Source organism: Syngnathus scovelli, chromosome 13, assembly GCF_024217435.2.
Source record: "Syngnathus scovelli strain Florida chromosome 13, RoL_Ssco_1.2, whole genome shotgun sequence".
NCBI lineage: Eukaryota > Metazoa > Chordata > Actinopteri > Syngnathiformes > Syngnathidae > Syngnathus > Syngnathus scovelli.
The window spans coordinates 1,371,300-1,398,298 of NC_090859.1; the positions used below are offsets into that span (position 1 = coordinate 1,371,300).

The window sequence follows — 26,999 nt, forward strand, 5'->3', positions numbered from 1 at the left end:
TTGAAAATTTGTGAATAATTTCACATATAAATCGCTCCTGAAAAAACTGAAAAAAAACGCGACTTATAGTCCGAAAAATATGGTGTGTACATGTGTATATATATGTATATGTGTATATATACATGTATGTGTGTGTGTTTATGTGTATATATGTGTATATATATATATATATATATATATATATATATTCCCCCCCACCCCGCTACTTTTCCATTGTTTTTTCACATTCGCCATTCTCATCCTTGGTAGTCGTGTCATTGGATTTGCGGCCGCATGTTTTGGACACTCGGGTGAAGAGAGGGGCGGAGCTGTCAACTGATCACCACCTGGTTGTGGGTTGGCCCCCTGGCAGACCCAAACGCACTGTGAGGGTCTGCTGGGAACGTCTGGCAGAATCCCCTGTAAGGAAGAGCTTCAACAACCACCTCCGGCAGAGCTTTTCCCATGTCCCGGGGGAGGCGGGGGACATTGAGTCCGAATGGACCATGTTCCACGCCTCCATGTTGAGGCAGCCGACCGGAGCATTGGCCGTAAGGTGGTCGGTGCCTGTCGTGGCGGCAATGCCCGAACCCGCTGGTGGACACCGGCGGTAAGGGATTCCGTCAAGCTGAAGGAGTCCTATCGGGCCGTTTTGGCCTGTGGGACTCCGGAAGCAGCCCACAGGTACCGGATGGCCAAACAAAACGCGGCTTCGGCGGTTGCCGAGGCAAAAACCCAGCCGTGGGAGGAGTTTGGCGAGGCCATGGAGAATGGCTTCCGGACGGCTTAGAGGAAATTCTGGTCCACCATCCGGCGTCTCAGTTGGGGGAAGCAGTGCACCGTCACACTGTTTACAGTGGAGATGGCGTGCTGCTGACCTCGACTCGGGGTGTCGTGAGTCGGTGAGTAGAATACTTCGAAGACCTCCTCAATCCCACCTACCCGCCTTCCATTGTGGAAGGAGGGTCTGGAGACTCTGGGGTCGAAGTCACTGAGGCAGTTAAAAAACTCCTCGGGGGCAAGGCCCCAGGGGTGGATGAGATATGCCCGGAGTTCTTAAAGGCTTTGGATGTTGTGGGGCTGTCTTGGCTGACACGCCTCTGCAACATTGCATGGACATCAGGGACGGTGCCTCTGGATTGGCAGACTGGGGTGGTGGTTCCCCTCTTTAAGAAGGGGGACCGGAGGGTGTGTTCCAACTACAGAGGACTCTCCTCAGCCTCCCTGGTAAGGTCTATTCAGGGGTGCTGGAGAGGAGGGTCTGTTAGGAGGTTGAACTTCGGATTCAGGAGGGGCAGTGTGGCTTTCGTCCTGCCCGTGGAACAGTGGACCAGCTCTACACCCTCGGCAGGATCCTCGAGGGGCATGGTAGTTTGCTCAACCAGTCCACATGTGTTTTGTAAACTTGGAGAAGGCGTTCGACCGTGTACCTCGGGAAGTTCTGTGGAGGCTGCTTCGGGAGTACGGGGTGCCGAGCCAACCGATAAGGGCGGTTCGGTCCCTGTATCACCGATGCCAGAGTTTGGTCCGGATTTCCAGCAGTAAGTCAGATTCGTTCCCAGTGAGGGTTGGACTCCGCCAAGGCTGCCCTTTGTCATCGATTCTGTTCATAACTTTTATGAACAGAATTTCTAGGTGTCCGGTTTGGGGACCTCAGCATTGCGTCTCAGCTTTTTGCAGACGACGTGGTGCTGTTGGCTTCTTCAAGCCGTGATCTCCAGCTCTCACTGGAGCGGTTCGCACCGAGTGTGAAGCGGTCAGAATGAGTCTCAGCACCTCCAAATCCGAGTCCATGGTGCTCGGTCGGAAAAGGGTGGAATGCCCTCTCCGGATCGGGGATGAGATCCTGCCCCAGGTGGAGGAGTTTAAGGATCTTGGGATGTTGTTCACGAGTGAGGGCAGGATGGAGCGCGAGATTGATAGGCGGATCGGTGCAGCGTCGGCAGTAATGTGGACTCTGTACCGGTCCGTCGTGCTGGAGAGAGCTGAGCCAAAAGGCAAAGCTCTCAATTTACCAGTCGATCTACGCTCCTACACTCACCTATGGTCACGAGCTATGGGTCGTGACCGAAAGAACGAGATCCCGGATACAAGTGGCCGAAATGAGTTTTCTCCGCAGGATGTCCGGGCTCTTCCTTAGAGATAGGGTGAGAAGCTCAGTCATCCAGGAGAGACTCGGAGAGTGCTACTCCTCCACGTTGAGAGGAGCCAGATGAGGTGGCTCGGGCATCTCATCAGGATGCCTCCTGGACTCCTCCCTGGGGAGGTGCTCCAGGCATGTCCCACCGGTAGGAGACCCCGTGGACGACCCAGGACACGCTGGACAGACTGTCTCTCAGCTGGCCTGGGAACGCCTTGGAATCCCCCAGGATGAGCTCGATGAAGTGGCTGGAGAGAGGGAAATGTGGGCATCCCTCCTAAAGCTGCTCTCCCTGCGACCTGACCCCGGACAAGCGGAAGTGGATGGATGGATGGATGGATGGATGGATGGATGGATGGATGGATGGATGGATGGATGGATGGATGGATGGATGGAAAATGAATACAGACACATTGGTCACACAACCAGAGTGTGGATGACCCCCTAAAAATATCTAAAGCAGTTTTAATTACGATTAGGCATGTAAGGAACATGTCCTCTACATAATAACAATATGATTCTTTTTTTTACAGGCTTTATGTAAAGACAACATTTACCCAGGCCTTGGAATGTTTGCAAAAGGTTATGGCAAGAACAATGAGCCTCTCCGAGGCTACATCCTTACCTTTGTGATCGCTCTTGTTTTCATCCTAATTGGTAAGGTAGCTAGCTACACTGCTTGATAATATGGCGATAGAATGGAAAATAATTTGTCTTCTAAAAGTATTATGCTTACAAATGTTATAAATGTTTATTGTGATGACATTGACTTAAATGTGAACCAAGTCCGAATTGTTTTTGTAACCCTCAGGGATGAGAATTTTCACGTTTTTTTTTCCGTCGAAAGTATTGTTTTCGTGAATCGTGTAAATCCGTTGAGAAAATGTTTATATATGGGGGGGCCTCGGCGACTCGCGAGCATTCGCCCGCCCGCCTCGACGTCATCTTTCAGAAATCGGCTTGCCTCTGTAAACCTAACGAACTGACAGCACTAATGCAACAACATCCGCCTTATTTTCGGCAGCATTTTGGCGCTACTTTCATCACAGCATATCTCAGTTATGCGGAGAACTACCGTGATTTTTGGACTATAAGTCGCGTTTTCTTTCATAGTTTGGGTGGTGGGGCGACTTGTAATAAGGAGCGACTTATGTGTTTTTTTTTTTTTTTTTTTCAAAAATAAATAATAATAATAATAATAAAAATGGCGGCTCGGTGGGGCACTGGGTAGCACGTCCGCCTCACAGTTAGGAGGGTGCGGGTTCGATTCCACCTCCGGCCCTCCCTGTGCGGAGTTTGCATGTTCTCCCCGAGCCCGCGTGGGTTTTCTCCGGGCACTCCGGTTTCCTCCCACATCCCAAAAACATGCTTGGTAGGCCGATTGATCACTCCAAATTGTCCCTAGGTGTGAGTGCGAGTGCGAATGGTTGTTTGTCTCTGTGTGCCCTGCGATTGGCTGGCAACCGGTTCAGGGTGTCCCCCGGCTACTGCCCGATGACGGCTGGGATAGGCTCCAGCACGCCCACGATCCCCGTGGGGACTAAGCGGTTCAGAAAATGGATGGATGGATAAAAAATAAAGTGAAACCGCGATAAACGAACCGCGATGTAGCAAGGATTACTGCAATTTAAATTTCAAGTGACGTCAGTGGTGCGGCGTGCGCGGCGTGCGCGGCGTGCGCGGTGGTTGTTTACAAAAAGGACAAAGATTGATCACGGGATGACGAAGGGCCCCACGTACTACCGGCATCATTAGCGGCTTTGTTTGTAAGTGACACGGAGGATGAAGAGTTTGAAGGATTTAAGGATTTGGAGTGACACAGAAGGTTTGAAAAACTATTATGGCTTTTACGCACGCCCGGTCCTACTCTACGGAGCTCTCTTTCACCTCTGTGGATGGAAGTCTGGGGCCGGCAATCGGCCGGGTGGCTGTCCGGGTACGGTGGATGTGGCTCGGTCATGGCTTTTACGCATGCCCGGTCCTATTCTATGGAGCTCTCTTTCACCTCCGTGGATGGAATTCTGGGGCCGGCGCTCGGCCAGGTGGCTGTCCGGGGACGGTGGATAGGGCTCGGTCATGGCTTTTACGCACGCCCGGTCCTACTCTATGGAGCTTTCTTCCACTTCCGTGGCTGGAAGTCCACGCCTCCACACGCCTGGAAGTTTGTTTGGTTAAATAAAGGGCCGTTTACCAAAACCACGTCTTTCCTTGAACTTTGTTAACGCTACAATATAGTTATATAGTAGATCTGTGGAATAAAGACGAGGCTGACGTCAGCTGCTCACGCGCGGCGTTGTTGACATAAAGGATGAGGAATTTGATCGATGGATTTAATGATTTAGAGTGCACAGATGGTTTGATAATACTATTTCTTATATAATAGTTATTTGATATCTAATTTATATATCGTTATATGGGCCTGTGGAATATTTTGAAGTGCAAGCGCTGTCAGCCGCGCGCACCCATTGTTGACAAAGGACGATTGATGGATTTAATGATTTGGAGTGAGACAGATGGTTTGATAACATTATTGCTTATATAATAGTTTTTTGATATCTAATTTATATATCGTTATGTGGGCCTGTGGAATATTTTGAAGTGCAAGCGCCGTCAGCGGCGCGCACGCATTGTTGACAAAGGACGATCGATGGATTTAATGATTTGTAGTGACACAGATGGTTTTATTAACGTGTTATTTACATATGTAATAGTTTTTTTGAATAACTCTATATGTTATGTCAGGCCCGTTCTCAGCTCTTCGTTTGTGTTTATGTCACGTTAGCATACCTATCGTTTAGCCTGTTGTTGCTCGTTCATGTCTGGTCTTGGTGTTGGATTTTGTTGAATAAATTTCCCCCCCCAAAATGCGACTTACACTCCGGAGCGACTTATATATGTTTTTCTTCACGTTATTCGGCATTTTATAGCTAATGCGACCTATATACCGGAGCGACTTTTAGTCTGAAAATTACGGTAAGTGTTCTTACACCGCCACAATGTGAATTTGCGATTGGGTTTTCTTCACTTGTAGACGAGTTATTTAGTTAGATAGATCTAGGGATATGGATATATATAGCTACTTTTCAGTGGTTTTTCACAATAGCCGTTCTCATCCCAGAACCCTACTCTTGCTGCTTTGTGGTCACTGTGCTTGAAGCCATTTGTCACACTTGGGGAGATATGATGACCTCATCAATAAAAGTTATTGCGATTGGTCTGTATTGTGCAAATTTGTACTGTAGGTCAAATTCTTAAAATTTACACCTTCTACAGCAGGCTCAGAAATACACAAGTAATTATTTGTATTAACTAATGAAAGTTCCCCATGGATATATAGTAGATGATCACCATGTTATAGCAAGACTACAACATTGACAGGAGATGGTGGAGTAGTGTTTTGGGCTTAAATATAGACAAGTGAAGTGACCTTTATAGCATTCCCTATTGAACATGCGGAGTTTGTGACCGATTAGTTCTCGCTATGTTATAAAAAATAGTCTCCGAGAAAGTGTCTTATTGATGCTACATAATGTGAACATTGCAATACTGTGTTTAAGAATGTAAACAACTGGTCATCTATGTTTTGTTTCGTTGCAGCTGAACTGAACATAATTGCCCCTATCATCTCTAACTTTTTCTTGGCCTCCTATGCATTGATCAACTTTTCGGTGTTCCATGCATCATTGGCTAACTCCCCGGGTAAGTTATAGGAAGATAAGTAAACTACTTTAAATGTGATCTATTGTAAAATGCAGTATCAAAGCTGTTATGATAGAAATCTCTTGAATATTTCCTTTGTGTGAAAATCAATGTATTTCTCCTAAAAGGCATTGAGAGCACATTCTAAAATAATGATTACTTCTCTACTGACTGGAAGGTTTACAGATCAAGCTAAAGAAGGTGGAAATTATTTGGGTACGTGCAAAGGAGGAACAGTGGATTTTAGCACATGAATGTTGGAAATGCTAGTAGGCAAAGAGAACATTTATTGAAATGGTGAAGGAAGATTTGCAGATAACTGAAGTTTGAGCAGAAAATGTTGAGAACAACGAGACATGCACATCATTTTCAAATACATTGTAGACACATCTATCCATCCACCACTCAGCGGGAATCAATCCCACGCTGCTTGCGCACAAATCAAGCGTGTGTCACCCATACACTATCAGTTACTTGTATAGGCACACACACTTCAATAAACAACTCATTTTAAATTACCGTATTTGCCGGTGTACAGGTCGACTCGGTGTATAAGTCGACCCCCTAAAATTCGACGGAAATTTACGATTTTATGATATATCCTTTGTATAAGTCGAGCTCAATTGTTGCATTATATTAAACTTCAAAATTCAATATGCGAAATTTATTGACGAAATGTGTTCAAATTCCGGGAGGCCGTGCGCATGCGGCTGTTTATAAGCACCGCGGAGGAGATCGCGGCCGGCGAGCTCGCGCACGCCGCCCGGCACCAACGGGAGGCCGGAAATAGCTCCAAGCCGAGCGGATCGGCACTTTATAAGCACCGCGGAGGAGATCGCGGCCGGCGAGCTCGCGCACGCCGCCCGGCACCAACGGGAGGCCGGAAATAGCTCCAAGCCGAGCGGATCGGCACTTTATAAGCACCGGGGAGGAGATCGTGGCCGGCGAGCTCGCGCACGCCGCCTGGCACCAACGGGAGGCCGGAAATAGCTCCAAGCCGAGCGGATCGGCACTTTATAAGCACCGCGCAGGAGATCGCGGCGCCTCATTGGACTTCCAGCGGCCGGCGAGCTCACGCACCCGCCCGGCACATCCGTGAGGCCGTGCGCACGAGCCAAGTGGCCGAAAATAGCCCCCGCCGAGCGGATCGGCTGTTTATAAGCACCGCGGAGGAGATCGCGGCGCCTCATTGGACTTCCAGCGGCCGGCGAGCTCACGCACCTGCCCGGCACATCCGTGAGGCCGTGCGCACGAGCCAAGTGGCCGAAAATAGCCCCCGCCGAGCGGATCGGCTGTTTATAAGCACCGCGGAGGAGATCGCGGCCGGCGAGCTCGCACACGCCGCCCGGCACCAACGGGAGGCCGGAAATAGCTCCAAGCCGAGCGGATCGGCACTTTATAAGCACCGCGCAGGAGATCGCGGCGCCTCATTGGACTTCCAGCGGCCGGCGAGCTCACGCACCCGCCCGGCACATCCGTGAGGCCGTGCGCACGAGCCAAGTGGCCGAAAATAGCCCCCGCCGAGCGGATCGGCTGTTTAGAAGCACCGCGGAGAAGATCGCGGCGCCTCATTGGACTTCCAGCGGCCGGCGAGCTCACGCACCCGCCCGGCACATCCGTGAGGCCGTGCGCACGAGCCAAGTGGCCGAAAATAGCCCCCGCCGAGCGGATCGGCTGTTTATAAGCACCGCGGAGGAGATCGCGGCCGGCGAGCTCGCGCACGCCGCCTGGCACCAACGGGAGGCCGGAAATAGCTCCAAGCCGAGCGGATCGGCACTTTATAAGCACCGCGCAGGAGATCGCGGCGCCTCATTCGACTTCCAGCGGGCCGCGCACTCGCGCACGTCGCCCGGTTCAAATTTTCTAAGTGCAACGCACAATGAGATGCATGAGAAACGGCCTTGGTTACCATCACATTTGAAGCGATGAATACGAAGTTAAATTTTATGACTCGGTGTATAAGTCGAGGTCGATTTTTTTCGGTCGATTTTGGATCGAAAAAGGTCGACCAATACACCGGCAAATACGGTAAGTGTGTTTACTAGTGAGTAAGATAGTGACAATTTAATAGCATAAACACACTTATTTTGAAATGGAATTCACTAAAGGTAGGTTTCACGGATGTGGTGATAAATCGTGTAAATGTGCTATAATAGGAAAGATGATGGTGACATTCATTTATTCATAAATCACAGGTGTCAAACTCAAGGCCCTGGGTCCAGATCCAGCCCGCGACATTATTTTGTGTGGCCTGTGAAGTCAAGTCATGTGTCGACTTCAATTTTCTTGCATATTGTCTTGACTTTTAACAACACTGCATAACTAGGTAATGTAAGATTTGTTTTGTTACCAATCCCCCCCTTTAAAATAAATTAAAAATCAGTTGAAAACAAATGTACTGGCTTGTGATTTCAATAGTAGGTATCCATCAATTTTTTGTTTATATGTGATACGAGGCAATCATACATGGGTTCACAGTCAAAATGGCCCTACGAGAGAACTATAATATACTGTATTTTTCGGACAATAAATCGCGTTTTTTTCATAGTTTGGGTGGGGGGCGACTTTTACTCAGGAGCGACTTAAATGTGAAATTATTCACAAATTTTCAAAATTCTAAAATCCGCGATGTAGTGAAACTGCGATAAACGAACCGCGATGTAGCAAGGGATTACTGTAATCTGATCTGCAACTGCGGCGCGGCGCATATGCGGCGGTGTTTTACATGAAGGACAAAGGATTCGATCACGTGATTTAATGACTTAGAGTGACACAGATGGTTTGATAAAATTGTTGTTTATAATTATATGGGCCTGTGGAATATTTTGAAGTGCAACTGCCGTCAGCGGCGCGCACCCGGCATTGTTGACATAAAGGACGATCGATGGATTTAATGATTTGGAGTGACACAGATGGTTTGATAATATTATTGCTCATATAGTAGTTATTTGATATATAATTTATATATCGTTTTATGGGCCTGTGGAATAATTTGAAATGCAACCGCGGTCAGCGGCGCGGCGCGCATGCGGTATTGTTGACATAAAGGACGATCAATGGATTTAATGATTTGGAGTGACACAGATAGTTTGATAATGATATTGCTTATATCATAGTTATTTGATATCTAATTTATATATCGTTATATGAGCCTGTGGAATGATTTGAAGTGCATCCACCGTCAGCAGTGCGCACCTGGCATTGTTGACATAAAGGACGATCGATGGATTTAATGATTTGGAGTGACACAGATGGTTTGATAAAGATGTTATTTATGTTATAGTTATTTGGATAACTGTCAATGTTACGTCAGGCCCGTTCTCAGCTCTTCGTTTGTGTTTATATCACATTAGCGTACCTGTGTTTAGCCTGTTGTTGCTCGTTCATGTCTGTTCTTGGTGTTGGATTTTGTCGAATAAATTTCCCCCAAAATGCGACTTATACTCCGGAGCAACTTACATATGTTTTTTTCACTTTATTGTGCATTTTATGGATAATGCAACGTATATTCTGGAGTGACTTTTAGTCCGAAAAATACAGTAATTTGAGCTCATTCTTTTCAAAATAAGATTTACTTAGAAATAAATTAATCTCATCTAAAAAATAAATAAATACATACATACGCACGCACGCACGCACGCACGCACGCACACACACACACACACACACACACATTTTTCCCTCGCTATATTGCAATTCAGCCTTGCTGTTTCATGGATTATTTTATTAATTCATTTATTTAGCTGTGTAAGAAAGGTAAACCACAAATGGAGTCCACTAATGTAGTGCTTTTATCTACACCATATGGTGCTCAATGCACTTTACAGATCCTCACATTCAGCCATTCACACACCCATCCATACTCACAATGTGCTCTGCAGAAGCTCGTGCTTGAACTGTTTCTATCTGTACTGCATGACTCACTGATGCACCATGACCTGTTTGGAGCACCAGCACTGATTTTGGTGCACTCTGAATTATTGAACAGCAGTTTTGAAGAAAGTTATTTTCAGAAACTTGAAACATTTTTCAAATGGGGCCATTGAGTCATTCAGTCTAAGCCAGATAGTAAACAGTTGCATTCAGAAACTGGGAAGAAATCAGTTAGACACCAACCGCAGGACAAGGATGATGAAATCTTGGCAAATAACGTTTTGTAATAGTTTGTCTTAAAACATCTTACCTTAACGCATATTGCGCCCAAGATAATGGATTTTTCATTGTACATATTAAATTCTATGCTCTTTTTCTCCTTTAACCCCAGAGCGCTAGCTGTGCTCCAGGTACAGATTCCCTGTCTTGCATTTAATTCTACCAAGCAGATTATGTATTTACCAGCACATAAATGGTACATGGCTCAATCTGAGGCTAATATTGAGAAATATTGAGAAAATAGACCAACCTTTACAAAAACTATTTGTGTGTAAAATCTTAGCCTCATCATTACCAAAATTACTTAGGGGATTGTCACATAATACTGTAGTGAATGAAGTGACATGGTCAATGTACCCTTTATGTGTTGTGGTTGTAGCCTTAGTCATTCTATAACAACGCAGCATCACTGTGTCCCATCACTAAAAGTCTATTTCTTCAATTTTTGTGTTACCCCTAGGCTGAGTGAGTAATTATGGTCTTAAATAGCAGGTGTAACTTTCTGAGCTCATGTATAACAGACTGATACCCTTCATTCTTTAACCCAAGTACATACAACATCAAGATACTCTCTTTCCATGCTCTTTGTAACTTGTTTACAGTTCATGGTCATAATTCATTAAAGAAAAGAAAAAACATTTCTTATGTTGAATTCCTATTTGTTGAAAAATGAGTAGTCCTTTTTCTTGGTGGTGTATTTGACAAACCTACTCAAGTTTGACTTCTAATAATTCGTTTAATCATTTTAACACAAGAGTTTTGCGGAGGTTTACATGCGGATATACCAGTAATTTTTTAGCATTTTGTTTACTGTGTTTGTTCTGAATTGTGACTTGTGACTTTATGGCATTAATATCACAGGGTGGCGTCCCAGCTTCAAATACTACAACATGTGGGTTTCGCTTGCGGGAGCTGTACTGTGCTGCGTGGTAATGTTTGTCATCAACTGGTCGGCTGCTCTCTTCACCAACGTCATTGTTCTGGGACTCTATATTTATGTCAGCTATAAAAAGCCTGGTAAGTATGTCATCTTAAATTTTCTTAAAATCCATCCATCCATGATCCGAATCACTTTTCCTCAGGAGGGTCGCAGGCATACCGGAGCCTATCCCAGCTGAGTAGGCAAGGGACACCCAGAACTCGTTGCCAGCCAATCATAGGGTACACATAGACAAACAAGCATTCACACTCACCTAAAGTCAATCTAGAGTGCCCAATTACCCTACCATTCATGTATTTGGGATGTGGGAGGAAAGCCGAGAACCTGGTAGAAACCCATGGGGAGAACATGCAAACTCTACACAGGAAGGCCAGAGACAAAATCTAACCCTGCACTTTTGAACTATGAGGCGACATGCTATCTAGCGCTCCACTGTGCCCCTGTCATCATTAAACGAATAGTTTTCATATTTTTTATACCAAAAAGATTCACAGGACATGGAGGAAAATGTCAGTTTTTTTTAGTTTGATAACTGATTCACCGTCATTTTGACAGCAATAACCTCAACTAAATATTTCCTTTAGATGTACTAGATCGGATGTGATCAGGATGAATTTTGGTTAATTCTTTACTAATTAGTTTAGCAAGATTCCTGGGATTAAGGAGTTATTAAAGCCAAGGGTTCACTTACTACTAGTACTTTTCCCTCCTCCCTGTCGTACGACTGGTGAGAGATTTTGCTAAGCTCAAAACACAATATGAAAATATATACTGTAATTGTTTGAATGGTATCAATATAGGCAGTGTTTAAAATCAAACCAGTTTATGATCAATTTATGCAGAAATCTAAGCAATTCCGGTTCACTTCCTCGCACTGTACTCCACTTGGAGGAGTGGTACCCAAATCAGTGTCATTCTGTTTTAGTCTGCCAGCAGAGTGAGTGAAGGTCTCCCACTCTGACTACACCTGAAAGTCTCAACAAGTCATTTATTTATTTATTTATAATAATATGTAGAGGGACTCTGAATAATGAATGGCTCAATCTGCTAACAAGTTACTAATGTTACATATTGCTCACATATGGCAGACAATACATTCCGTTGCACTAATAATGCTGATGAAAATGTGGGTGTACCCTCCCTACTTCCCGAAGTCAGCTGAGATAGACTCCAGCACGCCCACAACCCTCGTGAAAATAAGCAGTTTCGATAATGGATCATTATAATGACTCTACCGCAGCCATTCAGAATCCTGACATTGCAAAATGTTATGATGAGCATTATGGCCTTGATCTTTACTGATACCAATTACCAAAAAGAATTGCAAGTCCTGACACAATACTGGACAGTCACGCTGCAGTGCCCTTGCAACCTCTACAAATGCAATGCAGGCCTAACAACTTGGACCACACCTGTGTGTACACAGTTTGACATGCAGCTACACATACATACAAGGCTTTCTTATTGCCCATCACGCCACATGGGACAGATTGCCTGTGGCTCAGCGAGGTGACCCACAAACACACTTCCTAACTCCAATGCGCGTTTCTGCATGCATGCTCTCTCCTGTCCAGATGTGAACTGGGGCTCATCGACCCAGGCTTTGACCTACCATCAGGCTCTCACCCACACTTTACACCTCAGTGGAGTAGAAGACCACATTAAGAATTTCAGGTATAAAAGATAAGCGCGCATTAACGGATCATTGGATTGCATCATCTCTGTTGTATGGTTAAATCAAATTAACATCTGAAGCTGAATAGTCATTCTACAACTCCCAGTTCAGATGAGAGCTAATAAGCACTATGAAAGGCAGAATAATTTGTGTGGCTTCAGGGTTCATTCGCATGTCATATTATCACCTATTTATAATCCTAAAGAGATTAACATATTTGCTTTGATTGTGCTAATCTACTTTAGATACCCACCCCCACTCATCCACCACCCCTCATGTCCCACTCCAAGGCTAGACCACAGTAAAATGGGGGGGGGGGATCAATGATGTACATTTTTGCTTATTTTTGTATGTAGACCCCAGTGTCTGGTGATGACTGGTTACCCTAACTCCCGTCCAGCTCTTTTGGACTTGGTCCACAGCTTTACTAAGAATGTGGGTCTGATGATCTGTGGTCATATTCGAACGGTGAGCAAATAATTCCTTATGGCATTAAATTTCCTGCACATACTAGTATCTATCACATGGTATATTTGTGACGCATTTACAACATTAATCGGTACACTTAAAAAAAAATAGAAAATGCATTTAAGAATGTTGCAGATTATGTTAGCATTACACACAGTCAATCACTAAGTATTTCGTATAAATAGTATTATTGTTATTTATTTGTCTTTGCTACCTCACAGGGTTATAGAAGGCCAAACTTTAAAGATCTGGCAACAGACCAGTCTCGGTATCAGCGCTGGCTGCTCAAGAATGAAACAAAGGCTTTCTACACACCAGTGTTCGCAGAAGACATGAGGCAGGGAAGTCAGTACCTCCTCCAGGTAGGAACACATGGCAACTAAATTACCCAGCAACCAACGATTTTGTGGCAAAGTGAGATGTAGTTTTACAAATGTGTACCGTAATTTTCGGACTATAAATCGCGTTTTTTTTTCATAGTTTGGGTGGGGGGGGCGACTTATACTGAGGAGCGACTTGTATGTAATTTTTTTCACAAATTTTCAAAATTCAAAAAAAAAGAAAAAAAAGTTAAACTGCGATAAACGAACTGCAATGTAGCAAGGGATTACTGTAATTTGAATTTCAAGTGACGTTAGTGGCGCGGCGCGGCGGTTGTTTACATAAAGGACAAAGATTCAATCACGGGATGACGAAGGGCCCCATGTACTACCGGCATCATTAGCGGCTTTGTTTGTTAGTGACACGGAGGACGAAGAGTTGGAAGGATTTAATGATTTGGAGTGACACAGAAGGTTTGAAAAACTAGTATGGCTTTTACGCACGCCCGATCCTACTCTACGGAGCTTTCTTTCACCTCCGTGGATTGAAGTCGGGGGCCGGCGCTCGGCCGGGTGGCTGTCCAGGGACGGTGGATGGGGCTCGGACACGGCTTTTACGTGCGCCCGGTCCTCCTCTACAGAGCTCTCTTTCACCTCCGTGGATGGAAGTCGTGGGCCGGCGCTCGGCCGGGTGGCTGCCCGGGGACGGTAGATGGGGCTCGGACATGGCTTTTACGCACGCCCTATTCTATGGAGCTCTCTTCCATCTCCGTGGCTGGAAGTACCACCTCCGGGGATGGAAGTCCACTCCGCCACACACCTGGAAGTCGACGCCGGTGCTTGGGGCTGTGTGGTGGTGAACTATTTATGTTATAGTTATTTGATATATTTTATTTCGTATAGCAACTTGTATATGTTTTTATCGTTACAGTTCAGTACTTGTTGGCTCGTTGAACTCTTGTTTTGTTTAATAAAGAGATGTTTACCAAACCCACGTCTTTCCTTGTACTTTGGTAACGCTATAATATAGTTATATACTAGATCTGTGGAATAATGACGAGGCTGACGTCAGGGCGCACGCGCGGCATTGTTGACAAAAGACGAGGAATTTGATCAATGGATTTAATGATTTGGAGTGACACAGATGGTTTGATTATATTGTTGTTTATGTGATAGCTATTTGATATATACTTTATATATCGTTATATGGGTCTGTGGAATATTTAGAATATTTAAACGTCAGCGGCGCATACGCGGTATCGTTTCCATAAAGGACGATCGATGGATTTAATGAATTGGAGTGACACAGATGGTTTTATAAACGTGTTATTTATTAAATAGTTATTTGAATAACTCTGAATGTTACATCAGGCCCGTTCTCAGCTCTTCGTTTGTGTTTGTCACGTTAGAATACCTATCGTTTAGCCTGTTGGTGCTCGTTCATGTCTGTTCTTGGTGTTGGATTTTGTCGAATAAATTTCCCCCAAAATGCGACTTGTACTCCGGAGCGACTTATATATGTTGTTTTTCACGTTATTGTGCATTTTATGGCTAATGCGACCTATATTCCGACCGACTTTTAGTCCGAAAATTACGGTATTTGCGACAGTTAACTAAGTCTGAAAGTTTTATAAAAAGTTAATATTTAAAATAGCATCTATCCATCCATCCATCTTCTTCCGCTTATCCGGGGTCGGGTCGCGGGGGCAGCAGCTTTAGGAGGGACTCCCAGACTTCCCTCTCCCCAGCCACTTCATCCAGCTCATCCCGGGGGATCCCAAGGCGTTCCCAGGCCAGCTGAGAGACATAGTCTCTCCAGCGCGTCCTGGGTCGTCCCCGGGGTCTCCTACCGGTGGGACATGCCCGGAACACCTCCCCAGGGAGGCGTCCAGGAGGCATCCTGATAAGATGCAAGAGCCACCTCATCTGGCTCCTCTCAACGTGGAGGAGTAGTGACTCTACTCCGAGTCTCTCCCGGATGACCGAGCTCCTCACCCTATTGCTAAGGGAGAGCCCGGACATCCTGCGGAGAAAACTCATTTCGGCCGCTTGTACCCGGGATCTCGTTCTTTCGGTCACGACCCATAGCTCGTGACCATAGGTGAGGGTAGGAGCGTAAATCGACCGGTAAATTGAGAGCTTTGCCTTTTGGCTCAGCTCTCTCTTCACCACAACGGACCGGTACAGGGTCCGCATTACTGCCGACGCTGCACCGATCCGCCTGTCGATCTCACGCTCCATCCTCCCCTCACTCGTGAACAAGACTCCAAGATACTTGAACTCCTCCACTTGGGGCAGGATCTCATCCCCGATCCGGAGAGGGCATTCCACCCTTTTCCGATCGAGGACCATGGACTCGGATTTGGAGGTGCTGACCCTCATCCCGACCGCTTCACACTCGGCTGCGAACGGTTCCAGCGAGAGCTGGAGATCACGGCTTGAAGAAGCCAACAGCACCACGTCATCTGCAAAAAGCAGAGACGCGATGCTGAGGTCCCCAAACCGGACCCCCTCAACGCCTCAGCTGCGCCTAGAAATTCTGTCCATAAAAATTATGAACATAATTAGTGACAAAGGGCAGCCTTGGTGGAGTCCAACCCTCACTGGGAACGAATCCGACTTACTGCCGGAAATGCGGACCAGACTCTGGCATCGGTGATACAGGGACCGAACCGCCCTTATCAGTTGGCTCGGCACCCCGTACTCCCGAAGCACCCTCCACAGAACCTCCCGAGGGACACGGTCGAACGCCTTCTCCAAGTCCACAAAACACATGTGGACTGGTTGACTGAACTCCCATGCACCCTCGAGGATCCTGCCGAGGGTGTAGAGCTGGTCCACTGTTCCACGGCCAGGACGAAAGCCACACTGTTCCTCCTGAATCCGAGGTTCGACCTCCCGACGGACCCTCCTCTCCAGCACCCCTGAATAGACCTTACCAGGGAGGCTGAGGAGTGTGATTCCCCTTATAATAGCATCTCTTCGTAAGATATATTTCTCTCTGTAATTTGGGTAATATAAGTATTTCAAATTTACTAATATTTCATTAATATTTTTACCTTATTGATTATGGGCATGCTGGACACATGTTTAACTCAATGCTGGACAACTTACTTCCAAAATGTAACATATTTCTCGCTACTTGCATTTAAAAGTAATGTTTCTTTACAATATTACTGTCTATGTTGAGTCTTGATTTTCTCAAGTTTAAGTTTTATTATTATTTTTTAATCAAATATATTAATGATTTTATTTAATCATGATGTTGACACTTTAATAGAAAAATTCCTGGCTGGTAAAGTTAACTTGTGATGAGGATCTAACTTATTATATACTTTGGGTTATAATGTTAAATTTTTGACTCTATGATGGGAGATTTCCTTTTATTTATATGTGTATCAATGAGATTGCTCTTTTTGAATATAAACATTAGAACTGATATTTGGTCCAATAAAACTGATATTTGGTCCAGTAAATAATCCAAGACTGTACACCATTAACAAATCATCATATATACATACAAATTAAACCACATGACGGAAATTGATAATTCGTCTAACAATATGGATGGAGGCGGCTCGGTGGAGCACTGGGTAGCACGTCCGCCTCACAGTTAGGAGGGTGCGGGTTCGATTCCACCTCCGGCCCTCCCTGTGTGGAGTTTGCATGTTCTCCCCGAGCCCGCGTGGGTTTTCTCCGGGCACTCCGGTTTCCTCCCACATTCCAAAAACATGCTTGGTAGGCCAATTGAAGACTCCAAATTGTCCCTAGGTGTGAGTGTGAGTGCGAATGGTTGTCTGTCTCTGTGTGCCCTGCGATTGGCTGGCAACCAATTCAGGGTGTCCCCCGCCTACTGCCCGATGACGGCTGGGATAGGCTCCAGCACGCCCGCGACCCCTGTGGGGACTAAGCGGTTCAGAAAATGGATGCATGGATGGAATATGGATGGAAATGTGGATAGATAATGTATGATAAAGGCTAACTATGTATGGAAAAACAGAAATTTGAAGAGAGTCATCTTTTTTTCTTTTTGCCAAACACAAAAAGTTGTCATTTTCTTTACTACATGGTAACAAAGGTAAATTGAGGAAGAGGAGCTAATTAGAGCTCATTAGACTTTTCTTAAAGCGTAATGTAGTTTTCCCGATTGGAGTTGCCAGATTAATTACCATTTTACGAAATGCGATTGATAGCACAAAATTCCATCAAATAATATCTTAAAAGCTGCATTAAAAGCCAAATTTTGCTACTGTGTGCTTTCCTTTATAGTATTGATCATTAAGTGGTGATCCGGGCAGAATCAGCCCCGCCGGACTGTGCAATCTGGCCTGTGACAATGATCAAGGAGAAAATATCATGTGCTCCTTACTAAAATAACAGAAAACAACTGAGACTATAAGGGCTAAAATGCCTTCAGTTTTGTTCTAAAATGGAAAAAATACCGTATTTTTTGGACTAAAAGTTCCTCCGGAATATAGGTCACATCAGCCATAAAATGCACAATAAGGTCAAAAAAAACATATATACATAAGTCGCTCCGGAGTATAAGTCGCATTTTGGGGGAAATTTATTCGACAGAATCCAACACCAATAACAGACATGAACGAGCAACAACAGGCTAAACGATAGGTATGCTAACGTGACATAAACACAAACGAAGAGCTGAGAACGGGCCTGACGTAACATTCAGAGTTATTCAAATAACTATTACATAAATAACACGTTTATAAAACCATCTGTGTCACTCCAATTAATTAAATCCATCGATCGTCCTTCATGTCAACAATGCCGGCCGGGTGCGTGCCGCTTACGGCGGTTGCACTTCAAAATATTTTACAGGCCCATATAACGATATATAAATTATATATCAAATAACTATTATATAAGCAATAATATTATCAAACCATCTGTGTCACTCCAAATCATTAAATCCATCGATCGTCCTTTATGTAAACAATGCCGGCCGCGTGCGCGCAGCTGACGGCGCTTCCACTTCAAAATATTCCACAGGCCCATATAACGATATATAAATTATGTATCGAATAACTATTATATAAGCAATAATATTATAAAACCATCTGTGTCACTCCAAATCATTAAATCCATCAATCAAATTCCTCGTCCTTTGTCAACAACGCCACGCATGCGCCCTGATGTCAGCATCGTCATTATTCCACAGAACTAGTATATATTGTAGCGTTAACAAAGTACAAGGAAAGACGTGGGTTTGGTAAACAGCTCTTTATTTAACAAAACAAAAGTTCAACGAGCCAACAACTACTGAACTGTAACGATAAAAACATATACAAGTTGCTACACGAAATAAAATATATCAAATAACTATAACATAAATAGTTCATTGCCACACGGCCCCAAGCACTGGCGTCGACTTCCATCCCCGGAGGTGGCACTTCCAGCCACGGAGGTGGAAGAGAGCTCCATAGAATAGGACCGGGCATGCGTAAAAGCCATGTCCAAGCCCCATCCACCGTTCCCAAACAGCCACCCGGCCGAGCGCCGGACCCCGACTTCCATCCACGGAAATGTTCTGTATCACTCCAAATCATTAAATCCTTCAAACTCCTCGTCCTCCGTGTCACTTACAAACCTAGCCGCTCATGACGGTAGTACGTGGGGCCCTTAGTCATCTTCGTCATCCCGTGATCGAATCTTTGTCCTTTATGTAAACAACCGCCGCGCCGCAACGCGGACTTCACTTGAAATTCAAATTACAATAATCCCTTGCTACATCGCGGTTCGTTTATCGCGGTTTCACCTTTTTTTGGGGGGGGGGGATTTTTGAAAATTTGTGAAAAAATTCACATATAAGTCGCTTCTCAGTATAAGTTGCCCCCCCCCCCCAAAACTATGGGAAAAAACGCGACTTATAGTCCGAAAAATACGGTATACCGTATTTTCCGGACTATAAGCCGCTTCAGAGTACAAGTCGCACGATCCATGAAATCCATAATAAAGAAGGAAAAGACATAAGTCTCACTGGAGTGTAAGTCGCATTTTTGGGGGAAATGTATTGGATAAAATCCAACACCAAGAACAGACATGTCATCTTGAAAGGCAATTTTAAATAAAAATAGAATAGAGGTGACACCAGGCTGGATAATTGTACGGTATGCTAACGTTACATGACACATAAACAATGAACTAAGAATGTGCCTGGTATGTTAACATAACATATTAAGAGTTATTCAGATAACTAGAGCATAAATAACATGCTAACAAGTTTACCAAACCATCCGTGTCACTTCAAATCACTAAATCCAATGAAAATTTCATTCTCTGTGTCACTTTTTAAACAACTCCGCTAACTCCAGAAATAAAGGATGCAGCGCTTTCTCGTCTACGTCGCTTACGTCAGACTCATCATAAGTTGCAGTTCCCATTACTCCACAGGCATAGAGCGCCCTCTTGCAGTTTAGTATGAAAATAACATGTGAAATTATATAATGTGTTAATAATTTCACACAAGTCGCTCCTGAGTATAAGTCTCACACCCTATGAAAACTATGAAAAAATGTCACTTATAGTCCAGAAAATACGGTAAATAATGAATATAAAATAATTGTCATGCCAAACTTATTTGAGTGTCTGGCCCCCTAGGTCCAATAAATGTTTTGTCCTCTGTCAAATATAGTTGGTGACCTCTGCTTTGTTTTGACTCTAAAACTCTGAAACCAAATCTATAATTATTTTTAAGATATCAACAGATACAGTCAAAGGTAGATTTAACGACAGTATTTTTAAATATTTTAAAAGGCAACACTTCAAGGATAAATCTTGTGTACTGAATTGGCAGAATGCTACTATTGTTGATTAAACTAGATATTTATTTCCCCTTAAGGCTGCAGGTTTAGGCCGTCTAAAACCCAACACTCTTGTGCTTGGTTTCAAAAATGATTGGAGAGACGGTGACATGATGAATGTGGAGACATACATCAGTATGATTCAGTAAGTTTGAACCATTTTAATCATTATATATAATTAATAATCCCTCAGCCAAATATGTTTGAGTGTTATCTCAATGTATCCTTCAACAAAAGTTTTCTTTCTTAAAAGTTAGATTCATACCTCTCATATTTAGCCCTCGTAATCGATTTGAGATCTATGATTTGATTGCCCGTTTTGTTTTGTGTTCTTTCTCTCAGTGATGCCTTTGACTTTCAGTATGGTGCTGTTATTTTGAGATTGAAAGAAGGATTGGATGTGTCGCATATCCATGGACAAGGTATGAGATTGCATCAAACTGTTTTTCTTCACGGTACAAATTGTGTAACCAACCTCTTTAGAGTTTGTAAACAATGTGCTGTCATTTTTGGGGGGTGTGGCTTAGCTAGATGCAAAAAAATCCAGCGTGCTCGCTTGAAAATCTGATGTTTAGATTTATAAATAATGTTTATACCATTTTTACTATGCGGATTTTTGTTTTTTGTGGGTGGTTCTGGAATGCATCCCTTGTGCAAAACGAGGGATCACTGTACTCTCTTATCATATTACATGGGTCGCGCATCAATTTACAGGATGCTGACATTTCTCGCTGCCATCTTCTATTCAGTCACTCTGCTTGTTCAGTCAGCTTGTTCACGCTCATATTATATTTTTAAAGGGAGTTTAAATGAATTAAATTTTAATTTAACTCGTTTCGTATAGATGATTTGCTATCATCCCAAGAAAAGTCCTCTGGGATGAAAGATGTGATTGTGTCCATTGACACCAGCAAAGATTGTGATGGGGATTCATCCAAGCCGTCTTCCAAAGCTACAAGTCTCCAAAACAGTCCAGCTTTACAAAAAGGTAAGAGAATCCATGGGAATGAGACCATACTTGTTTCATGAAGGATGTTTACTTTTGCAGGAGCGTGATGATGTTTTAATGGAAATGGTTTTCAATTAGAATTGATTTCATATGTTTAAGCAAAGGTGCAGCAATTAATCAATTGTCAAAGTGGTCTAATTATTTTGGATAATTGAGTAACTGTTGGGATACCATTTCCATTTAAGTTCTCCAAATAATTGAAATGTTAGCAGATTGATGATCTTGATGTGTGGTCAAAATAAAATGTTTGGTTTTACTTTGGAAAACAATAATCAACATTGTTGTTTATTTTTTAAAAAATGATATAAAGCAATAACTGAATTATAATTGTTTTCTGAACTATTAATTTGAAATAATGCGCTGTTTTTGAGTAAGGTGGTGGTAATTAAAACATTTTATTTTCCTATCCGATTTACTGAGTAATCGACATATTAGTCGATTATTAAAGTACCGTATTTTTCGGACTATAAGTTGCGGGTTTTTTCATAGTTTGGGTGGGGGAGCGACTTATACTCAGGAGCGACTTATGTGAAATTATTCACAAATTTTCAAAACTCAAAAATCTGCGATGTTGTGAAACCGCGATAAACGAACTGCGATGTAGCAAGGAATTACTGTAATTTGAACCGCAACTGACGTGCGCGGCGCACACACGTTGTTGTTTACATAAAGGACAAATGATTCAATCACGTGATTTATGACTTGGAGTGACAGAGATTGTTTGATAAAATTGTTGTTTATAATTATATGGGCCTGTGGAATAATTTGAACTGCATTTGACGACAAGGCCGACGTCAGCGGCGCAGCGCACACGCGGCGTTCTTTACATAAAGGACGAAGATTTTGATTTTGGATTTAATGATTTGGAGTGACACAGATGGTTTGATAATATTGTTGGTTATATGATAGGACTTTGATATATACTTTATTTATCGTTATATGGGCCTGTGGAATAATTTGAACTGCAACTGACGACGAGTCCAGCGGCGTGGCGCACACACGGCATTGTTTACATAAAGGACGATCGATGGATTTAATGATTTGCAGTGACACAGATGGTTTGATAATATTGTGGTTTATATAATAGTTATTTGATGTATAATTTATGTATCGTTATATGGGCCTGTGGAATAATTTGAACTGCAACTGACGACGAGTCCGGCAGCGCGGCGCACACGCGGCATTGTTTACATAAGGGACGATCGATGGATTTAATGATTTGGAGTGACACAGATGGTTTGATAAAGGTGTTATTTATGTTATAGTTATTTGGATAACTGTTAATGTTATGTCAGACTCGTTCTCAGCTCTTCGTTTGTGTTTCTGTTAGCATACCGTATCGTTTAGCCTGTTGTTGCTCGTTCATGTCTGTTTTTGGTGTTGGATTTTGTCAAATACATTTCCCCCAAAATGCGACTTACACTCCGGTGCGACTTGTATATGTTTTTTTCACTTTATTGTGCATTTTATGGCTGATGCGACGTATATTCCGGAGCGACTGTTAGTCCGAAAAATACGGTAATCATTTTTTGCAGCCCTACATACAAGTGAGATTGGTCACCAGGTCTTAAAATTTCTGTGTTTCTTAACACTGTTGTCTGTGGTTTTTGTCATGTCCAATTTTTATATGATCTATCTTTATTTATTCATTCATTAATTTATACTGCTGGCAACTGAATTTCCCTGCGGGAATCAATAAACTATCCATCCATCATCCATCCATCCAACCGTCAGTGTTGTCAGTCCTTTTTACACATATTCTTAAATATGAATTTGTAGCAATTAGCATTGTATTTGTTTATTCATAGCTGTACTAGTGAGTGTCCTGTTGAAGTTTGTTTGTGTGTTTTTCTGACTCAGAGATTGAGGGGTTTTTGGTCAACCGTTATGAGGTTGTAGGTAAGGTAGTAAGGTAGCTCAAAAATCCCTGTCAGTCATAAAAAAAAGTGGTTTATGCTAGAGTTTTCACAAGATTAGACTCAATGTTTTATTCACACATCTTCCAAATGACTGATCTGAATAATACATGACATTCTACATAAAAGGACACTGTAATGTTGTTTATTATTTATTACTTATTTCCCTGATTTTTACCCCTAATTAAGTGTTTTTATTGTTTATTGACATCTCTGAGACAATTTGGGTCTTCAGCCACAAGAACTCTTATGGGAATCAAATTGTAATGTAAGTTAAGTTTTTCTCTCCTTTTGTCTTATATTTCCCAGATGATGAAGATGATGGCAAAGCTACATTCCAGCCCCTGTTGAAAAAAGGCAGGATATCCACTTAAATAAGTGGCATTATGTTTTTCTTTCGCAGCATAACGCTTTCTTTTCTACACTTTTCTTCTCTTGTTCATCCTTTGTACTAACAAAACCTTTCCTTAAACTACCTTTTTAAATCCATTAGTTAACATACAACAGTGGTACCTTGACTTACAAGTTTAATGTGTTCCATGATAAAAGGCGTAAGTCTATTGTCTCATATCAGATAAACTTTTAAATTAATTGAAACTCTATTCCAGTTCCCACCACATTTTTTGTTACATTCGAAAAACGGATGGATGGATATTTTACATGAAGTGAATTAACTGTATTATGAAAAAAAAACTATACCAAAAAAGAAATAATTACTGTAAAACGGGAGTCCCAACGCTTAAGATTAAGCTCTGCCTTTAAATGGGGTGAGGCCGAGTGGGCGACTCTCTGTGATCCTGTGAAGTTTTGGCCACTAAGATATCTGCTTCCGAATGTTCTCATATTTGTGTTTGACTGTTCTTAATGTCCAGTAAACATTTGGAAGTACATTGATTAAGGTTATGTTTTGAGGGCACTAATAAGTCAAGTTATCATAGTACAGTCGATAGGATAAATACTAGGTACGAGAGTGGCCTGCCATTAGCAAAAATAAATAAAAAATTCTGTGAATATGTAAATCCTTGCCGAAGTGCGAGGTGTAGACTGTATGTTTGATGGTCGGTCTCTCTGCTGTCTGTCACAATTGTTTGTTGTTTAGATACTATATTTTTTCTTTTTCTGCTATTCAAGTTCAAGACTATTTGCTCAACCGTGCTGTGTGTTCTAGTGCCTATAACCTAACCCAATTCTCTGCCAACATTTGTTTCCTCCAAATAGCTTGCGTTTGCTGCTTCTCTTCTCTGCAATTGCCACATTGTCTGTCAGGTGTCTAACCAACTTGACTAGCCAAGGATGCTTCAAAGCTGGAAAGCTGTTTTCTGTTGTTGATTGTTTATATTTTCTCAGTATTGATGCAATATCAGGGCCCATGTTTCTAAAGATTCTGAAAATCACCAGAGTGCTCCTAACTCAACCTAAAAAATCCTAGCAAGGAGTCTTAGCTCGGGAGTGTTTTAAGAACATTCTCAGACAACTCTGAGCAAGGAATGGATAGAAACTCCTATTTTCGTGAGGAGGTCTGATTGACACCCGTTGCTAAGTATTCATCTCATCATTTGAAAAGCTGTGATTGGTTCCTCTATTGGTTTTTACTTGGCAGTTGGCATACAACTTGGTGGTGAACTACCACCACAAACTGGTACGGGGTGTGTATCCTAATTTCACTCAGTACAAAAGGAATGAAGAGAAAAATGAATAGATAAGTGAATAAATATTTTCGACACTAGTAATTATATCTATTTCCCTCAAATACTGCAATTAAACTTCAGGAATACACTTTTAGTGATCATGGCCAAAGTTTGAAACCCCAAATTGATAAATTTATTCTTGTGGAGACAATATATTTGAAAAAAATATTTCACATAAAAGAAAATATCTGTTAAATGAATAGTGAGCTGTATTTTATTTTGGAACCTACAAACGTAGTGACAGTCGTAACGAGTTACTCATTTACTATCCTACAAACGGAGTGATAGTCATACTCGTTTTGGTTATATTTCAAAGTCAAAGTCAAAGTCAGCTTTATTGTCAATTTCTCCACATGCCAAAGACACACTAAGAAACCGAAATTTCTATCCCCCCTATCCCACGGTGACAAGACCGTTTATATTTATTGCCATACATGCTGGTCATCTTTGCACTTGCAACATTTCAACTCAACGAGGGTAAAATTGCTCATTTCATGAATGCACTCATGCCATTTTTGGAGAATACCTCTCCTGCCTCTTCTGTCCTTTGCTTAGGAAACTCCTAAGATGATGAAATGTCACATCACCTGCTTTTAACAGAGCTCACTTTAGGAGCTCTTTTAAGAGCTAGGATTCTTTGAGAATAATTTGTATCTTTACAAAAATCTACTCTATACTTTTAGGGGGAATTCAAAGAATTTTCTTGGGCTATAGCCACAAGGAGCAACTCTTTGCACTAAGAATCTTTAGGAATACTGTTCTGTTACTGTATTGCAGCTTGAATCTCTACGCTTTAGACTATTGGACTTTTGATAAGCAAAACTGCTTTAAATGTTTAATTTTGCGGTTGAGACGGTTTAATTTTTTCCCACTACATTTTCAAGAGGTAATTTGGTTATTTATAGGACAGTCTTTCGAACAAAGATTTTTTACAATCAATTCCTACAATATCCCAGGATAATCCATACTTTAGTTGTGCACAATAGACATTTAATTTTGTTTGGGTTGGGTTGAAAACCAGCCGTAAATGACAATATAAAATCAACTGTACTCTAAAAGAGTTTTTTTGTTTTGTTAGTTTGTTTCCTTGTGCTGTTGTGTACATGCATGTGACTGGCAACCCTCCCTGCAGATAAGAAGAACATGAGTGTGCCATTGAATGTATCTGATCAGAGATTGTTGGAGGCCAGCCAGCAGTTCCAGAAGAAACAAGGGAAGGGCACAGTTGATGTCTGGTGGTTGTTTGATGATGGAGGTGAGGCTTTAAAAGAATGATATATACAGTATATTGGGCTTGATTCCCAAATATGTTTGGACTATAAATGATTGATTCCCAAATATGATTGGACTATAAATGTTTAGACTGTTTAAGAAAATCACTGTCGTGGTACATTAATTCACCTGATTTTGGTGTAGGCAGCATGGGTCCAGTTCCCATTCAGTGACGGTGTGAATGTAAGCGTAAAAACGGTTCACCAAAGCCTGGGGCACACGACAAGATTTATGACAATAGTTTTGAACGTGTCTGCTGTGCAGTCACACGGCAAGAGCAACACATCACACATGAAGGGATTTCATTCACAAGTATTGCCACATTGGACGGGAAATCTCGCAAAGCCTCCCGAGATTAAACGTAAATAAACACAGTGAACAAAGAAGTGACAATTTTTGGTTTGTTTTTAGCTGACAAAAGTGCCATAAAAAGAAAAAGCCTTTGTCAAAGGAGTGGAGACACTGCAAACACAAACTTTCTGTTGCGCAATGATTGTTTTCATTTTGGATTCAGCAACGCCTTGTCACCGTGCTTTCTGATTGGCTGCAAGTCACTGTTAACTGGTCCGTTTGTCCTCGGGGGACGTCACACAATTCTAGGGGTCTGCAGCTCTTCAATAACGAACAATACCTATCACGATAAATGAGTGCGACCAGTGTTCCCTCTAATTTTTTGAAGTGTCTGTGCAAACACACAAGCTCCCTGTGCACACTGTGGACCACTGTGTGCAACACCAGATTAAATTAATGAATAAATAAGTAAATAAATATTGTCAATGAGAACTTTAACTTGCTCGGGGTCGGATTTTGTTTTGTGTGACAGCTCGTTCCTTTTCTGTCGATCTTTTGCGCTCTCTCGCAATAATGTACCGATCCCCTGTCCCATCTTGAGTCTTTGTACAATTCCAACAGCTTTCAAA

General features: G+C 42.7%; 1 protein-coding gene across 2 annotated transcripts in view; it reads left to right on the plus strand.

The window, feature by feature from the left end:
* The window catches only part of slc12a2 (solute carrier family 12 member 2), a 114,864-nt gene that overhangs the window by 71,213 nt on the left and 16,652 nt on the right, over positions 1–26,999 (plus strand). The window contains exons 12-22 of one of the 2 annotated variants that reach the window (XM_049738636.2): positions 2,653–2,776; positions 5,717–5,818; positions 10,832–10,987; positions 12,485–12,584; positions 12,942–13,053; positions 13,275–13,415; positions 20,233–20,339; positions 20,537–20,616; positions 21,039–21,182; positions 23,429–23,476; positions 25,940–26,062. In XM_049738636.2, coding sequence (XP_049594593.1) covers positions 2,653–2,776; positions 5,717–5,818; positions 10,832–10,987; positions 12,485–12,584; positions 12,942–13,053; positions 13,275–13,415; positions 20,233–20,339; positions 20,537–20,616; positions 21,039–21,182; positions 23,429–23,476; positions 25,940–26,062 — 1,237 coding nt within the window. The remainder of the gene's footprint in view (positions 1–2,652; positions 2,777–5,716; positions 5,819–10,831; positions 10,988–12,484; positions 12,585–12,941; positions 13,054–13,274; positions 13,416–20,232; positions 20,340–20,536; positions 20,617–21,038; positions 21,183–23,428; positions 23,477–25,939; positions 26,063–26,999) is intronic. The other variant, XM_049738637.1, reaches the window with a different exon arrangement.